The 17,770-nt window shown below is 55.3% G+C and overlaps 3 protein-coding genes across 4 annotated transcripts; all 3 read left to right on the top strand.

Moving 5' to 3' along the window:
* Positions 1-2,052: 2,052 nt before the first annotated feature.
* On the top strand, positions 2,053-7,513 carry CNR2 (cannabinoid receptor 2; the record flags this gene model as incomplete). The annotated part of the gene is made up of 2 exons (XM_084222615.1): positions 2,053-2,180; positions 6,398-7,513. Exon 2 carries the CDS (start codon positions 6,464-6,466, stop codon positions 7,511-7,513), a length of 1,050 nt encoding a protein of 349 aa, XP_084078741.1. The 5' UTR covers positions 2,053-2,180; positions 6,398-6,463.
* Positions 7,514-8,801: 1,288 nt separating this feature from the next.
* On the top strand, positions 8,802-12,905 carry FUCA1 (alpha-L-fucosidase 1). Its single transcript, XM_084222892.1, has 8 exons — positions 8,802-9,148; positions 9,787-9,921; positions 10,119-10,256; positions 10,846-10,951; positions 11,292-11,492; positions 11,632-11,822; positions 11,999-12,098; positions 12,594-12,905. Exons 1-8 carry the CDS (start codon positions 8,805-8,807, stop codon positions 12,732-12,734), a joined length of 1,356 nt encoding a protein of 451 aa, XP_084079018.1. The 5' UTR covers positions 8,802-8,804; the 3' UTR covers positions 12,735-12,905.
* A 602-nt stretch (positions 12,906-13,507) lies between these two features.
* HMGCL (3-hydroxy-3-methylglutaryl-CoA lyase) lies at positions 13,508-17,743 on the top strand. 2 transcript variants are annotated; one of them, XM_084222894.1, is made up of 9 exons: positions 13,508-13,695; positions 14,124-14,213; positions 14,418-14,525; positions 14,883-14,978; positions 15,495-15,643; positions 15,957-16,020; positions 16,353-16,541; positions 16,795-16,920; positions 17,186-17,743. In XM_084222894.1, the coding sequence occupies exons 1-9, from the start codon at positions 13,645-13,647 to the stop codon at positions 17,285-17,287; spliced, it is 975 nt and encodes a 324-aa protein (XP_084079020.1). In that variant the 5' UTR covers positions 13,508-13,644; the 3' UTR covers positions 17,288-17,743. The 2 variants fall into 2 exon arrangements, with proteins under 2 accessions (XP_084079020.1, XP_084079019.1); XM_084222893.1 differs by lacking the exon at positions 13,508-13,695 and adding an exon at positions 13,791-13,899.
* The last annotated feature ends 27 nt before the right edge of the window (positions 17,744-17,770 follow it).

Genomic DNA, 17,770 nt, shown 5'->3' with positions numbered 1-17,770 from the left:
GGGGTTTTTTTCTGAGCATTTTCTCTATGAGTGCAGTAGAGAGTCACTCACCATGGCTCTCTGAGTCACACCTTATCAAGGTGAGCAGTACCTGACCCTCAGCCCCATCTGCACCACCCAGCTTTTCAATTCAGCCCAGCACACGCAACAGTCAGAGGAAGAGAAGCAAGTCCCAGAGAGCACAGACACCCTTCCAGCAGGGCTGGTGTCTGAGTGTCCCATCACATGCTCTGTGTCCCAGCACAGCCCCAGGGCTCTTCACTCTACTGTGAAGACAGAAACACCACTCCTGAACAATACCAGGCTCACAGTCCCTTTCCCCAGTGCCTGCACAGCATTGCATCGACCCTGGCTTATGGGGGTGTTCCCAAAGCAAGGTTATTCCAGCAAAAACCCTTTCCATTACAAGAATCAGCTCTGATGGTTTTCCTTTAGTCTGACAGGGCAATTTTTGCTATAAATCAGAGTCAATTTAAAAGCTTCTACCTATGCTGCCATAATAATGTCTCTTCCCTGTAACAACACATTCCTGTGACACAACAGTTCTCCCTGCAGACAGAGGAAACTTGGGTCCATGTTTCACAGGATGCTGCTGGATGTGGAGCTGTGTCAGAGCAGGGAATAATTTAGGGCTGGGTGCTGCTGTTAGAACGCAGGACCAGCATAAAGAATCATTCTGTTTCTCACCTGCTCTTTACAATTTCGTACCTGCTCCTGCAAAATTTCTCAGTTCCTGGAAACAAGACTTATTTTTTGGGACAGAGCTGACAACCCATCATCTCCTGTGCTTACACCACAGCCCGTGATGCCTCTCATCGTTATTATGGTTTCCAGACCCCCTCCCAGCCCCGGAAGGGTCGGGCAGTTCCCTGCAGAGCCAGGGAACCCCCTTTTCCCGGCCGGGGGCCCGGAGGAAGCGCTGAGTTCCCAGTTCTGCCTTCTCAAGCTTTCCCTGGGCGCTGTCCGGGTTTCCCTGGAGAGGGCAGCCGAGCACCGCTGAGCTCCGGCGGCTGCTGCCGAACCCCTGAGCCGCACACGCTGCCCCAGGGGAAGGAGGCAAAGCGGGGTTTGGAGAGGACGGGGTGTAACCGCTCGTGATGCCACCGAATGAGGGCACTGGGATCCCAGCAGGAGGGAAAGTTGAGTTCCCAGCTGGAGAACCGAGTTGCTGGTGCTGGGATGGGCCTGTGGGGTGGCTCTGTGTGTGGCAGAGCCAGGTAAGGAGCATCCAAGGGCTAAGGATCACGGCTTTGCTTCGCCTCCAAGGCTCCCCACTACAGCCTGCATGGTTACATCCAACCACAATGTGGCCAACTCCTGTGGGATTTGGGGCCAGCTTGCCTGTCCCCCCCGACGGGTGATGCTGTCCCTGGTGTCACCCGGCAGGGAAAGCTGTCCCTGCTTTCCAGGGGCACCAGCACAGCCCAGCCCCAGGCAGCTGCTGCCCAGCCAAGGGGGAAGTGGTCACTGGAGGGAGGATGGATGAGGGCAGGTACGGCAGTGACCACAGCCCCGGCTCCTTCCTGACCACACGGGTTGTGTAGCTGAAGACCTTAATTTTCCTTCCACTTGAAGAGAGAAAATCACCTCGTTCCTCTGGCGTGAGTGGACTGTGCACAGAGAAATTCAGGGGCACAGGTGAGGTTTGGGCTGCTTTTGGAGATGCAGGCACAGACAGCAGATTTCTGAGCTTGCCCTTAGACCTGCACACAGCCAGGTACATCCAGATTTTTCCACATCTGCCTCCTTGCTTTTTCCCCCCCCATACTTTTCCATGTTCCTAGAGAAATCAGGAGGAGAAGCTGAATGTCTCTTGCCTCAAACTCTGCAGTTACAAGGAGAAATGAGAGGGACTGGGAGGACAATTTCAGCGAGCCAGAGGGTTTGGGTGGTTGTAGATGTGGCACGAGCAGGCAGCAGAACACAACACCCAGAGGAGAAGGGAGGAAGGAGAGAAAACCCGACACACATTCTCCGAAAGAATGTGACAGAGAGCAAGGAAGCAGAGGAAGGATTCACACTGATGGATTTCCAACCCAGGGGAATAAACCAGAATGGTTCAACAAACGCAGATGAAACCAGAAGTGCCGTGAGAGGAGAGGGAAGCAGGCGCTGTCCGCAGCTGCAGCGGCTGCCCTGAGAGCCGGAGCCATGGGAAGCCCCAGAGCATCCGTGGGGAGGTGAGTGGTTTGTGTTTGCTGACCCACAGCATCCTGCAGCCCTGGGCCCTTTTTTCATATCACCCCTGGGAGCCCTTGGTGCTGCCATGCACAGGGCAGGCTGGGGAGACTCTGCTGCACAGGAGATTGCTGGGATTCACTATCAGCTGTTTGGGATAAACTGCAAGGCAATGTGTAACAGAGGCTGGGAAACTGGTTTTTAGGATGGATCTTTTCTTAAGGAGAAGATGAAAGGTAAGTGCTTCACAGCAGGCTGTGGGTTAGCTCTTTACAGCTGATTTTGGGAACTGTTAATGTTGGAACTGGAGTGACAGGACAAGGGGGAATGGGTTCCAAGAAATTCTTCCCTGTGAGGGTGGGGAGGCCCTGGCACAGGGTGCCCAGAGCAGCTGTGGCTGCCCCTGGATCCCTGCAAGTGTCCAAGGCCAGGTTGGATGGGGTTTGAAGCAACATGGGATAGTAGAAGGACGGCACTGGATGGGCTTTATGGTCCCTTCCAACCCAAAGCATTGCCTGATTCTCTCTCAGAGGTATTTCCAAGTGTCTCACAGGGATGTGAGTTCAGTGTTTATGATGGTTTTGATGCACTGAGAGCAGCTCTGGTTTGCCCTGCTTTGTACCCAAAATAGCACTTGCAGCTGCTCTGCACCCACCCCATCCCAGGTTTCACTGTCCCCTCAGGCAGTCACACATGGGCAGAGCTGATAAATAATCAAATAATGTTCAGTGTGACATTTGAGGCAGACAGGTCTTACATCAGGGAGGGAATTCCACTCAGTGTCCTTTAATGTGATCAGGAAAAATCAGGGTGAACAGCTAATTCCAAAATAAAGGAAAAACTTCTGCAACTAAACCAGGAAATCACATATAAACTGGTGGTAAAGCAAAAGATACTTTGCTTCTTCAGCAAGTGAAATTTGCAAACATTAGTGACAATTTTTTGCATAAATCACTGCACATGTTCATAGTAGATGATCGTTTAAGACATTTTATTTTATGTTAAAGCTCAAAACTCTCAGATATTCTGAACATGAAATATTCAAGAGCAGTGCTTTCAGAGTGCTGCAGGCACAATGCACTGGCTGATTGCAGCAGGAAAATTTAATTTTACATTACCTAAGCAAGTGGTATGTAACTTTTTAATCAGGAGGATGCTGTGGTGGCTCTGTGAGGGCAGAGCCATCCCAAGTGGAGCAGGATTGGTGCTGCTGCGTGCAGGGCACTGCCAGCCTGACAGCTGGAATCAATCACAGTGAGGCACTGAGAGGGAAAAGGACTCCTTCATTTGTAAATTGAATTTCCCCCAAAGCCAGTTGGAGCTATTAGGCTGGAGTGAGTGGGCTTGCAGCAGATCTGATGGGAGGGGAGGTTTCACTTGCAGTTCACTGGGGCTGTATCAGGAATATTTTGCATTCCCAAATATCTTATCTGGGTTCTGTTCCTAATAACTCGCTCCTTGTTCATTCAATGTTGTTTGCTGGGGCTCTGCTTTTGTTGCTGGGGGGTTCCCTATTGCAAGGACACATTATTTTGGCAAAATATTCCCTACCCTGAGCCTTCCTGCTGGCAGGAGATGCTGTGCTGAGAGCAGAGAGTTCATCCTGTGCGGAAGCCCAGGGCATCTCTGCTCAGCTGCTGCACTTCCAGGGAACCAGCCCCTCTGTGCCACAGCCCCTGGAGCTAAAGGAGGGCCAGAAGGCACTTGGCTCTTTCTTGTTGAGCTGAGCTGTCAGCCCATGGGGCTGGGACTCCCTGGGCTCGCCAGGCTGGATGCACAGCTCTGCCTGGAGCTGGAATTCCTGAGGAGGTGGAGATGCTGCTCTTGGAAAGGGGTTTCCACCCTGGAAGTGGGACTTGCCCCATGGAGGATGCTGCAGGTCAGACCTCCCCCAGAACCAGATATGAGCTGGTACTTTTCCCAGGAGCTAAGCCAGGAAGGGGGCAGAGGCCATGGTCAAATAAATCCAGGGGCCCATCTGACACGAGGAAAATGTCCCCTGGGCAGGAAAAAGCAGCTTTGTGGCCAAAGAAGCAAAAAAACGAGGGACAGGCAGGGCAAGGAGAGGAGCTCCTGGCACTGCCTGTGTTTTCATGCTCGTGCAAAGCTCTGTCCTTCCCTCATGGACACAGGAGCTGCAAGGAGGGTCTGGGGAACGGAGATTTGTCCTTGTCATTCAGCCTGAGACAGAACAGATGTGGGAAAGGAAGATCAGGGCTGGCTGATTGCTGTGAGCCCAGCACACGACTTTGAACTGAGGCTTATCTGAGTTTTTTCAGCCTAGTGGAGAGAGCTGGGCCAGGACAGGCAGCACAGGAGTTATTTTAACATTATAAGCAGATTCTCTCCCCAAGCAGCATAACATCAGGGATGGCATTTTGCTGCCTTCACTCCCTTGCCTGGTGTTCAGTGGTTTCCAGGCTCCTAAGGATGTTAGTTGGATATTGCACAACTGCAGGCTTGAGGATTTATGGTGGTCCTGGGAATGCTGGCTGCAGGTAATGGATGCCAAGGTGATGCTGGAGGCTGCTTAATGAGGAAATGTCTTGGTTTGGATGCTGGGGTTTGGCTGGGGAGGTTTGGAAACTCGAGGCAGTTGGTCCCTGGTGAGCCCTGCTAGATGAGAAGTCCATCTGTCTGCTAAATCCATCTCTCTCCAGAGGAAGGGATGTTGTCAGGTTTAATAACAGCAGTTGGTAATTCCTGCTGCCTCTGAGGTGTTCCGGGGAAGGGCTGCAGGAAGCGAGAGCGCCGAGATCCGAGGGCAACGTCCTGCTCCTGTGTTGTTACCCCATGCAAGGGCCTGATGTAAGAGGAGTGCAGCTTGCTGCAACACTCAGCCACATGTCAGCCCAAAGTCCAGGACTCCTCCAGCCTGGAACACCAAGAAATCCCAACGGGGATTGCCCTGCTCTGCCTGAAACCTGCACTGAACTCCCACAGCCACCACTGCCCCAGCCCTGACAGGCAGCAGGAGTCAAATGTGGGGCTGGGGCTCTTCTCTGTCACCTCCTGGGCAGCCTCTCGAGTCATTGGGGTATTTTGCAACTCCTGAAACACGGGAAGAGAGATGAGTGTCGGGGCAATCAGTGGGGAAGGAAGAGATGTCATGGACTGAGGTTTGCTGGGCAGTGCTGGCTGCTCTCACCTCCAGCAGCAGCTGAATTTCACACAGCAGGCAGGGGAGCCACAGGAGGCTGGAACGAACAGCCCTGCCCCTGCCCTGTGGCTGTCACACATCCTGGCCGTGCCTCTGTGTTTGGGACATTTCCTCTTTCACAAGAGAGCCCGGGGCAGAGAGGGACAGTGACTTGTTTGTTCTGGGGGAAAGGGAACGCTGTCAGCTCAGTGCTCTCCTCCAGCAGAGGGAACTCACGATCCCATTGCCTGCATGAGGGATCAATCACTCTGACAGTGGAACATGGAAGATGGAGGGGGAAACACAAATGCAGTGAGCTTTGTAAAGCTGCAACGGGCCAGATTAAATATAAACCCAGTCTTGTTGTTTTATATGTTCAAACAGCTTTGGTTAGGAATAAATCCTTCAGACTGCACTTCTATTCCCAGATGAGCTGCACCCAGTCTCTGTCACGGCAATATCTCCCATCTTGCTCCATCCAGCCATCTCACAGGGCAGCTGAAATGGGACAGGCAGTTCTGCAGGGTTGTTCTGCCGATGCTTGTGGATGCTCTGGAGCTCTGGGATCAGTGGTTTCCGAGACACTGACCCTAGGCATCACCCTAACCCTAACCCTAGGTAGCCAAATCAGCCTTGGGCCAGGCCTGGTTCCGAGGAAAGAGACGTGGAGGCAGCCATGTTGTGGCAGTTTTTCACTCCCCTTGGGACACCTTGGCAGCTGAGGTGTCCCCCTGAGCAGTCCCTTCTAGTGCTGCTGGCCCTGTGCAGTGAATCCTGGAGGAGTGCTGAGAGCTGGCTCAGGATTTGTACAATTCTCAGCGTTGCTGCTTCCCTCTTGTGGTGTACCACCGAGGTGGTACAGCCAGGTTGCCCCTGGGCTGTGGGAAATGGGTCTCAGCCAAACAACCAGTGGGACAAAGCCTGGGAAAAGCATGGACGTTGGCTCCAGTGTTTAGGCAGCGTACCTGAAAACGCCTCTCTGTGGACTCATTTCATTTTCTTTGCTTCCCTCTAAAGGGAATGAAGTGTCTGGGGTAAATTTATTGCTTGTTAAGTCCTCTTCACCTCCACCTTTTTCAGAGCACCTGAAGAAATGCAGAAGGAAGCAGCAGGCTCTCTGTGAGCTCCCAGCTCCAGGCAACCACCATGGATTCTTGCAGGATACCTGCAAACGCCTCCAAGTGCAGCGGGAACACCATGGAGTGCTTCATGGTGCTCAGCACGCAGGCACAGAAGATAAGCATTGGCATCCTGTGTGGCCTCTTTGGGACAATGTGTGTTTTTGAGAACTCTCTGGTGCTCTACCTGATTTTCTCATCCCCTGGGATCAGGAAGAAGCCTTCCTACCTCTTCATCGGCAGCCTGGCCCTGGCTGACATCCTGGCCAGCATCATCTTTGTCTGCAGCTTCGTGAACTTCCACGTGTTCAACGAGGCTGGTTTCTCCAAGGAGGTGTACCTGCTGCAGCTGGGAGGGGTGAACACGTCCTTCTCTGCCTCCCTCAGCAGCCTGCTGCTCACGGCCCTGGACCGCTACATCTCCATCAGCCGACCCTCGGAGTACAAGCTCCTGATGACCAGGAAAAGAGCCTGGACAGCCCTGGCAGTGCTCTGGGTGACCTGTGCCACCATTGCTGGCCTGCCCCTGCTGGGCTGGAACTGCTGCGTGCTGGATTCCGCCTGCTCCGAGCTGTTCCCCTTTGTGGATGACAATTATCTGTCGGGCTGGATCTGCTTCGTCCTGGTCCTGCTGGGCTGCATCGTCTACGCCTACGCCCACGTGCTCTGGAGGGCTCGCCAGCACGTGGCCTACATGGAGAAGCACCAGGCACAGGCAGGGAAGCAAAACAGCCGGATGAGGATGGACGTGATGCTGGCCAAGACCCTGGCCATGGTGCTGGCTGTCCTCATGCTCTGCTGGTCCCCCGTGCTCGTGCTGATGATCTACAGCATCTTCGGCAGGCTGAGCGACCGCCTGCGCAAGGTGTTCGCCTTCTGCAGCACCCTCTGCCTGCTCAACTCCATGGTCAACCCCATCATTTATGCCCTGCGGAGCAAGGAGCTCTTCTCCTCCCTGAGGAGGGTGTTGTCCCACTTCAGGAGGCAGCTGAAGGCCCCTGAGGAGAGCCCAGAAGCAGAGAGCACCCACAAGTCCTCCGTGATAGAGACCGTCTGCGAGGACACGCACGCCATGTAGGGAGGCACCGGTGCAAGATCCACCCACTCAGCCTGGAAGGAACAGTCTGGATCACTTTTCCTTCTATTTTCTCTTCTGATGGGAGTTGAGGGATCCGCTGTGATGTGGAGATAGCTCCTGCTGATGTCACCCTTCGACGCTGGGACATGAAGTGCACAGACTTTGTTCTCAGGCACAGGTTGGGATTGTTGGGGTGTGGTGTCCTGTGCAGGACCAGGACTGGATGATCCTTGGGGTGTCCCTTCCAGCTCAGGATATTCCATGATTCTGTGATAATCTCCTACCAGGGGAGGTTCAGGTTGAGCATCAGCAGGAATTTCTTCATGGAAAAACTTGGAGTCCACATCCCTGCAGATGTCACCTGGACATGGCCCTCAGTTTTCTGGGCTGGTGACAAAGTGGGGACTGGGCACAGCTTGGACTCGGTGGTCTGGAGGGCTTTTCCAACCTCTCCCTGTGGCTTAAGGACTTGGCCAGAGCTGGGGCAGACAGGACCTTGCAGGCAGCACATTTCTTCCAGCAAATTTCATGAGAACTGATGGAACCACATGGGTGTTTGTTGGATGTTATGTGATTAAACATACAAGCCATTTTCCAGGGTTTTCTTCCTTTTCTTTCCTGGTGTACAAAGTTCTCCAGGTGACAAGTTTAAGCCCAAACCGGCGTAGATACTTTGAGCATGAGGAACTTGATTGGAGTTGCTTTTCTGCAGATTACACAAAAGCAGCACTTTTAGCTGAATGGACAATGAAGTGGGACAGTGCCCTTCACCAGTGACCTGGAGCAGCTGGGCTCCTGCCAGCTCCCAAAATGCCTCCAACAGGGATGAGCCCGGCTGGGGCATGGCCACGAGGCCCTTGCACTCTGCCCTGTGTCCCAGAGGATGCACTGCCCAGGCTCCCCAGGAAATGGGCACAGCCCCGAGGCTGCCAGAGCCCCAGGATCCTTTGGACACCGCTCCAGGGGTGCACAGGGTGGATTGTTGGGGTTATCCCTGATGTCACTCCATCCTTCCCCGGGATATTCTCCGATGCCTGGGGCTATCCCCGATGTCCCTCCATCCCTCCCCGGGACATTCCCCGATCGTTGGGGTTATCCCTCCATCCCTCACCGGGATATTCCCCGATCGTTGGGGTTATCCCTCCATCCCTCTCCGGGATATTCCCCGATCGTTGGGGTTATCCCTCCATCCCTCCCCGGGACATTCCCCGCCGTGCCCGCGGGCAGCGGTCGGGCCCCAGCCTCGAACCCGCGGCCCCAGGAGCCGCGGCGTTGGTGACGTCACGGCGCCATGGCGGCGCTGGCGCTGCTCGCTGTGGCGGCCGCGCTGGGCCCGGGCCTGGCCGCGCCCCGCTACCGCCCGGACTGGGCCAGCCTGGACGCGCGGCCGCTGCCGGCCTGGTTCGACCGGGCCAAGGTGGGGGTGTTCGTGCACTGGGGGGTGTTCTCCGTGCCGGCCTGGGGCTCCGAGTGGTTCTGGTGGCACTGGCAGGGCCAGCACGATGCCGCCTACGAGCGCTTCGTGCGCCGCCGTTTCCCGCCCGGCACCACCTACGCGGAGTTCGCGCCCCAATTCACCGCCCACGACTTCCAGCCCCGACAGTGGGCACAGCTCTTCCAGCGGGCCGGGGCCAGGTCAGCGCCGGGATGGCCGGGCTTGGGGTCCCTGAGGGGATGAGGGGGTCCCTGAGGGGATGGGTGCCATGGCCGGGGGTCCCTGAGGGGATGAGGGGGTCCCTGAGGGGATGGGTGCCATGGCCGGGGGTCCCTGAGGGGATAAGGGGGTCCCTGAGGGGATGGGTGCCATGGCCAGGGGTCACTGAGGGGATGAGGGGGTCCCTGAGGGGATAAGGGGGTCCCTCAGGGGATGGGTGCCATGGCCGGGGGTCCCTGAGGGGATGGAAAAGCTTGGGAAGCATATGGGGCTGTTCCCAGGACGATGCAGGGGTCTTTGAGGGGATGGAAGGGGCAAATCCGGGGATCCCTGAGGGATTGGGGGTCCCTGAACAGTGCTGGGCATCCCTGAGGGGTGCTGAGGAGATGACAGGTCTTGCTCCTTCTTAAGTACTTACTGTTCATTCTTTCCCAGCATTAAAATCCACTAAAAGCCTCTCTTATTCTTGTATTTGCTTCTAAATCCAAGGGATAGTGACAGGGTTGCTCACAGCATGGTTATCCAGTGCCTTGCTGTTTTAGTGACTGGCTTTGCAGTGGGGCTGGGAATATCTCATTTGTTCCTTCACCATCCCAACCAAGTCCTTTTCTCCTCTCAGATACGTGGTCCTGACCACCAAGCACCACGAGGGCTTCACCAACTGGGGGTCACCGGTGTCCTGGAACTGGAATTCTGTGGATACAGGGCCCCACCGAGACCTGGTGGGAGAGCTGGGAGAAGCCCTCAGGGAGAGGTACGGCCCTGCCAGGAGCTCTGCTCAGAGCAGTGAATCCTCCTGGCTCTGCTTGACAAACAGCAGAAAACCCCGAGGCCAGTGTGAAAAATGGAGTGCTTGCAAATGATGAAAAATAATCAAGCCAGTAATTTAATTTCCACTGCTTCTTGATCCCCACTGAAGCCTAACTCTTCCCTCTGTGTTTTATCCTTCAGCAACCTCCGTTATGGGCTGTATCACTCCCTGATGGAGTGGTTTAACCCTCTCTACCTCGCTGACAAACAAAGAGACTTCAAGACCCAGAGCTTTGTTTTAAAGAAGACAATGCCAGAACTTTATGACCTTGTCTTAAAGTAAGAACCACAACCAGTTCAGAATCACCAACATTTCCTGGTTTCAGTTCTGTAGAGAAAGGGGCAAAGTGGGTGCAAAGAATAGAAACTATTTTTGCCAAGGCAAATTCTCTTTACTAAGCAGTAATGATTTGTGGTAATTAGAAAAGGAGTTCACTTTTAACCTGTAGAAGGTCTAATCTGTAGAATAAGGCAGGGACAAATTTATTCTGCAAAAGCAGTTCCCTTCAATCCTGCCTTTGTGGAACAAACTGTTCAGTATTTACTAGAATAGAAAAGTGAATCTGCATCCTTGCCTTGCTTCCCCTTGCTGACAAAAATAAAAGGCTTGGGTTTGTGGGTCATTGTCCCAGCTCAAGAATGTGCACTTTGAGGTGCCAGATTCTGGGTTTTTTGGAAGAACTGCACCCTCTCTTGAGCTGTGGATCAACACCTTGTTCTTTGCTGCTGCAAGAACCTCCCTTAGAGCTTTGTGTGGAGCAGAAAACAAAGCAAAAACCTCCTGGGGATGCCAGGCAGTGGGAAGGGGAAGAAATATAGTGTGGCAGGAGCAGATGAGCCTTTTTGAAACAGCATCTGTCTCTCTTAGATACAAACCAGACCTGATCTGGTCGGATGGGGACTGGGAAGCTCCAGATTCCTACTGGAATTCCACCTCCTTCCTTGCCTGGCTCTATAACGACAGCCCCGTCAAGGTACCAGTGCCTGCTGCCCCTCCTGGCATTGGGGGGGTGGGGAAGGGCAGGAAGCTGTGGGATGTGTGATCAAACCAGAAACCTCCTTGGCATTTGCCAGATGTGTTTTATCCTCTGACAAAGAGAGAACCTGATTGTGCTGCTGGGACGGCTCCACTGACCTTTGATGGATACTCAGCTTTGTTGCCTCAGCTCTTACCTGAGCAGAGGGAGGGATTCAGCCTTCTCAGGAGGGTTTCCTTACGCTGGGAATTTTTAGGTGCTTCCTCAGGGGGTGGCTGCCAGCTGGACAGCCCAAGAACACAAGGATCTGTGCCCTGAGCTGTTTTTCTTCTCTCAGGACACCGTGGTTGTCAACGACCGCTGGGGTCGGGGCTGCTCCTGCCGCCACGGGGGTTTCTACAACTGTGCTGACAAGTACAGGCCAGGCACCCTGCCAGATCACAAGTGGGAGATGTGCTCCTCCCTGGACAGGCTCTCCTGGGGCTACCGCAGCAACATGAGCCTGCCTGAGGTGATGGATGAAATGAGTATGATTGAGGTGAGAAACCTGACATGGAAACAGCCTGGGGGAGGATTGCCGGGAGTGGGAGGCTTCTGGAGCAGCTGGTGAGGATAAAACTCCTCAGTTTCTGTGTTGTCTGAGGTGAAGATAATGTTATCTTGCTTATCTGCCACAGGAGCTGGTGCAGACTGTGAGTTTGGGTGGCAACTACCTCCTCAATGTGGGACCTACAAAAGAAGGGGTGATTGTCCCCATCTTCCAAGAAAGACTCCTGGCGCTTGGGAGGTGGCTGGACACCAATGGGGAGGCGATTTATGAATCCCAGCCCTGGAGGGTGCAGATGGAGAACACCACAGACACAGTCTGGTAAGGGCTCTGCTGCTCAGAGCAGCTGAGCTGATGTTTCTTTCTTACCTTTTCCTGGAGTTGGGGGAAGTAGGTGACCCCTGTGTGGTGACAGGGCAAGGCAGTGTTCTCGTGCTGTCTGGAAAGGTGAGGTTTGTGTCTGGTGCCCTTCACCTGCTGAACTCCTGCTCTCCCAGGTACACCTCCAAGGGACCAGTGGTCTTTGCCATCTTCCTGCTCTGGCCTCGGGACAGTGTCCTGCACCTGTCCTCACCCATTCCATGCCCAAGCACACGGGTAAGGGACTTTACACACCCTGAGAGCCCATCTGGGGGCATCTGTGGGCTGGAAGGGCCAGCCTGGATTTGTTGAGGAGCCGGGGGAGTGGGGAGGTTGTGTGCTGTGAGCTCCTTGCAGCACCCCAGGCTTTGGCTCCCGTGGAACGTGGCACAGGAGCTGCCAGGGAAGATTCCAGTGTTTTGATGCTGTTGTGGCAGGGGAGGGAAGCAGATCCCCCCAGAGCAGGAGTGGCTGTCCTGCAGCCCAGGCCAGGGCAGTGCCCTGCTGGTGGCAGATGTCACCGTGACGCAAATGTTGCAGTGGCCTTTGCTCTGAACAAACAGGGGCAAAGCATCAGCAACAAACAAACCCCAAACAACAAACTGTGGGCTCCAAACACCCCTGTGTCACCCCCTGTGCCACGTGAGCCACGGCTGGGGGCTGCAGGGCCTGGGGGCTGTGCAGAGGGGGCCTGCTGAGCTCCAGCTGAGTGTCCCCTTCCTTCCTCTGCAGGTGACATTGCTGGGGTTTGGTGGCACTCTGGAGTGGCAGATCCAGCCAGGGACAGGGATGCTCATAACCCTGCCCTACATGCTCCCATCTCCTCTCCCTCCTCAGTCTGGCTGGGTGGTGAAGCTGGAGGGTGTGAAGTGATGCCTGTGGGGGGATCACAGCATCTCCCACTGCCTTTCTTTTTGATTGAACCCAAGAGGATTTTTATGTTTCACATTGAATACATTATTTTTCACTTGAGAGAATCTCTCCTCCAGTCTCTGTTGCTCTGTTACTTCAGAGTTGGTTGGAAGAGCTGTGATCAGCTGCTTCCATGATGAATAAATCTAATGGAAGCTTGCTGGAAGAGACCTGGAAGAAATCATCTGTAAAAAATACACAAATCCATCAACAAACTTTTATTGATATTTGCTGGAGACAGCTCCAAGAGAAGGTTTTGTTCCTAGAGAATTGAAGAGACTCCACCGTTGTGAACTGCACTTGTGACTTCTGCTTGCACTCCTGAACTTGTGGACTTTGAGTTCCAGTGAGAGCAGGGCTCCTGCGTGGATGCTGAGCGTCTCAAAAAGGGGTGAACGCTGTGTGTGAGTGATGAGACCGTTCCCCAGGGCACAGCTTGTTGTGAAGGCACCACAGCATTGCAGGCAGGCTGTGTTTTGTCCTGTCCCAGCTAAACCTGCCGGGACACTCGGAGCTGAGCTCGGGCAGAGCCCCGGGGCAAGGCCACGTGCGGAGCCGGTGCCGTGGGCGCCGTTACTCGGGGGACAACCACGCACCAGCCCCGGCTCCGGAGAGCCGCCGCGAGTGCCAGGACCCGCTCACCGGAGCGCTGCTGGTGACGCCGTTACAAACAAAAAAATGGGACAAACAGGGACAACAGAGCGATGGCCTCTTTGCCTCACAGCCCCATCACCGGTGCCCGTGACCCCTGGCGCGCAGCGGGGCCCGCCCCAAACAAACAGCTCCGTGTTTACTCGGCGCACCGGGCACCGGCAAAGCCGCCGCTATAAGGGCGCGGCGGGCGCGCCGCCGGGCAGAGCAGGAGAGGAAGATGCCGCGCTGCGACACGGGCTGCGCGCCGCGGGACGGCGCCTGGGGCCAGGTACGGGACGGCTGCGGGCGGCGACAAGGGACGGAGCGGCCGCGGGGACGGCGCCGGTGCCGGTGCAGCGCGGGGAGCGCTCACGTGACCGCCGGAGCCGCGCCCCCATAGTCACGTGTCGGGGGTGTGTGCGGTCACGTGAGCGCGGCGGACATGGCGGCGGCGCGGCGGCTGCTGCCGCGCTGGGCGGGATCGCTGCGGCCCGTGAGGGACCGGGGCAGAGGGACCGGGGCAGAATGAGCGGAGGGATCGGAACCGGCGGCAGAGGGACCGGGGGGATCGGAAGCGGGGGCACCGAGATCGGAACCGGGGGCAGAAGATGGACCGGGGGCACCGGGACAGAGCCAAACGGGGCGAGGGTGGGGGTGTCGGTACCGGGACAGGGCCAAGCGGGGCCGGGGCTCGGCTGACTCTGCCCTCCGTGCCAGGTGAGCTCCGGTGCCGCGGCGAGCGGGGCGTACCCGAAGCGAGTGAAGGTGGTGGAGGTGGGACCCCGCGACGGGCTCCAGAACGAGAAGGTAGCGGCGGCTCCGGGCTCCCTGCACCTCCCGGGCCGTTCTCCAGCCCAGTCCCCCAAACGCCCCCCTGTGCCCCCCAGTGTGGGGGGGTTTCTTTAAAAGCTGCTTTTTTCATGTTGAAAATTCGCTTTTTTTTTCAGTGGTGGAGGAGTTTATTGTGTGAATAATAATAACTTTATTTCATTTTTCTTTTCTTCTTCTTAGAATCTTGTGCCCACCCCAGTGAAGATCAGCTTAATCGACATGCTGTCAGAGACAGGGCTGCAGGTCATAGAGGCCACCAGCTTCGTGTCCCCCAAGTGGGTTCCTCAGGTCAGTGTTCAGACAGGATTTGCAGTGCTGTGCTCTAAAAGTACAGCATTCCAGTGGTTCTGCTGGCTCCCAAGTCCCTGTGACTGGGCAGGAGCCAGCAGAGGAGTTAAAACATCCCAGAGCTTCCCTTTGGACCCTGGAAAGAGCAGAGGGACAGACAGGTCACACACAAAGCTGTTTGTGCACATTGGCCTGGCTGGGTGACCCCTGATCCCTCACAGGCTGCAGCTCTGTTTGCTTTGAGAGGCTCTGATCCCTACACATCTCTGTTCCCTTTACAAAAAGGAGCTTTAGTGACGATTTTCTGGCAGGCAGAAGTGGCAGAACCCTCACAGATGTTTCTGGCTTGCTTTGCAGATGGCTGATCACACCGAGGTGCTGCAGGGCATCAAGAAATCCCCTGGGATCAGTTACCCCGTGCTCACCCCAAACCTCAAGGGCTTCCAGGCAGCGGTAAGGGCTGGGGACACCCCAGGATCCACCCTGGGGCTTTGCAGTCCCACCTGCTCCTTTGCTCCTCTGGCTGCACCCTTCCCAAGGCAAGCTCAGATGTGTCCTGGTGGTTTTGCTGCAGTGAGCTGAGGGAAGGATTGGCTTGTTTGGGGGAAAATGCTTTTGTAAGATGAGAGAGCTGTAGTCAGAGATTGTAGAGCACAGAGACATTGAGGAGGAGAAGAGCTCCAAGATCTTCAAGTCTAAATAAGCAAGGCAGATTTATTTGGGAACAGGAGAGCCTCTGTAAAGGGAGATGTTTATGGGGCTGGTTTGAGACATGCCTACCAAGAAATGCCTCAGAAACCCTTGAATTAACTCTTGGCCATGAAATCCTGAAGTTGTGGCTCTGTTTGTCATTTCCCTCACAAGAAAAAGCCCCTGACTTTGTAGGGTAAGGCTTGGACCTGCTGATCTCAGGGCTCTTTTCCAGCCTCATTGGTGCTCTGGTTCCAGTTTAGGATTTTTTATTTGCAGGTGGCAGCAGGGGCCAAAGAGGTGTCGATCTTTGGGGCAGCATCTGAGCTCTTCACCCAGAAGAACATCAACTGCTCCATCGAGGAGAGCCTGGAGAGGTTTGAAGAGGTGATGAAGGCAGCAAAGGAAGCCAGCATTCCTGTCAGGGGGTAAGGGCTTCCTGCTGCAATTCACCCACATTCCTTCTGGAATCATCCAGAAGCAGTTGGGATCCGATTTTCTTGGCAAACATCCCACATGGAAGTGCACAGAGCACACCCCCAGCAGCCCTCTGGGCTCATCTTGGCAAACTTTACACCCATGGAAGAAGAAATTGGTGAAATCCTGTAACCTTTGGCCCCTGGAATATAAAGTTAATACTCCCTTCTTGCAGACATGGAAGATGCTCAAGTCCTGACTGATTTGTCCAGTAGAATCCCCCTGCCCTTTTCCAGCTAAAAGTTTGGGTTTTTTTAACCACAGATACGTTTCCTGTGTCCTTGGATGTCCCTATGAAGGGAAGATTTCTGCAGCTAAAGTTGCAGAGGTGAGTCAGTCATAAATACAGCCACAACTCCTGAGAGGGTTCTGATTTATTTTGAGGGATGTGAAGTGGGAACTGGGGGATATCCAGGATACAAGGGGGATATATAAGGGAATATCCAGGTTCTCAGAGGCTGAATCCAGCTGAAATGGGGAGCTGAGGGAGGTTTGGGCACCTGGAGGTTTTTAATCCCAGAGAGGAGTGTCCAGGGCAGGTGATGGTGCAGCAGGAAAGAGCTCTGGGAGGGGAGGAGGAGTGGCCAGGGAATTATTGCACAGCAGGAATCAGCTCTGGGAGGGAGGATGCCCTCTCAGTGCCCTGCTGGCTGTGCCCAGGTCTCCAAGAAGATGTACTCCATGGGGTGCTACGAGATCTCCCTGGGGGACACCATCGGCGTGGGCACCCCGGGCAGCATGCGGGAGATGCTGGCAGCCGTCACGAAGGAGGTGCCTGTGGGGGCCCTGGCTGTTCACTGCCACGACACCTACGGCCAGGCCCTGGCCAACATCCTGGTGGCCCTGCAGGTAGGATCAGGATCCCTGCTCTCAGCACACATCCTGCCAGGGCTGGGCTGGAAGGACCTTAAAGCCCAACTTGGCCCCCCCAGCCCATCTCCCACTGTCCCAGGCTGCTCCAAGCCCCATCCAGGCTGGCCTGGGGCACTTCCGGGGCTGGGGCGGCCACACAAACGGAGCAGCTTCCCTTGGGGATTTTGGGCTGGCTGGGAATTGCAGTTTGTGCTCCCAGAGCAGCCCCTGACTCGGGCTCTGTTTGCAGATGGGGGTGAGCGTGGTGGACGCCTCCGTGGCCGGCCTTGGGGGGTGTCCCTATGCCCAGGGAGCCTCTGGGAACGTGGCCACAGAGGACTTGGTGTACATGCTCAACGGGCTGGGCATCCACACGGTGAGTGGCACCTCAGGCTCTGCTGGGCCAGGAGCCTGAGCTGGGCTGACAGGACAGGGGGAATGGCTTCCCCTTGACAGAGGGCAGAGTGAGATGGGATATCAGGGAAAAATATCCCTGTGAGGGTGAGCAGGCCCTGGCACAGGGTGCCCAGAGGAGCTGTGGCTCTCCCTGGAGTGCCCAAAGCTGGACTGGATGGTGTGTGGGGCACCCTGGGACGGTGGGAGATGTCCCTCAAGGCATGTCCTGGGCCTTTGCCATGCAGGGGGTGGATCTCCAGAAGCTGATGGACACAGGCACCTTCATCTGCAATGCCCTGAACAGAAAAACCAATTCCAAGGTGTCTCAGGCCTCCTGCAGACTGTGACACTGCGTGGGATTTCTCCTTGGATCAAGAAATCAAGGATCCAGCTCTGGCTGGAATTCCTCTCTGGCCTCCTGAGCTCCTTCCTGGCTCAGCATTTGAGAGGAAGCTCAAAATCCACCAGAATTAGGAATATCCTGTTATATTGTGTTCTGTTGGACCTTGAGGCTGTCCCATGTGCCTTAGAGAGGGGAGGACGTGGAGGGGCAGAGGAGAGCACTGAGCAGAGCAGCAGCTCCTGCCTGCAGAGCCAAGGACAGGCTCAGGTTTTGCAGTTGGAGCACAGCCCCAGCTCAGTCCCTTCCTCCCCTCTCCCCTCCACAAACAGCCAAAGGCTGAGCCCAAACCTCCCCTGGGGCTCCCCTGGGGCCACCTCAGCCTTCAGGGCTGTGCTGCTGCACTGTGTATCTGTTGTAAGATACCCTGGCACACCAGGAGTAATAAACACATTATTTAATAGTCTAAACTGTGACATATTTGATTCAG

This window comes from Fringilla coelebs (genome assembly GCF_963513975.1).
Source record: "Fringilla coelebs genome assembly, chromosome: 28".
Classification (NCBI taxonomy): domain Eukaryota; kingdom Metazoa; phylum Chordata; class Aves; order Passeriformes; family Fringillidae; genus Fringilla; species Fringilla coelebs.
The sequence above is the reverse complement of the archived record's forward strand: the minus strand, read 5'-3'. Positions and strand labels throughout refer to the sequence as shown.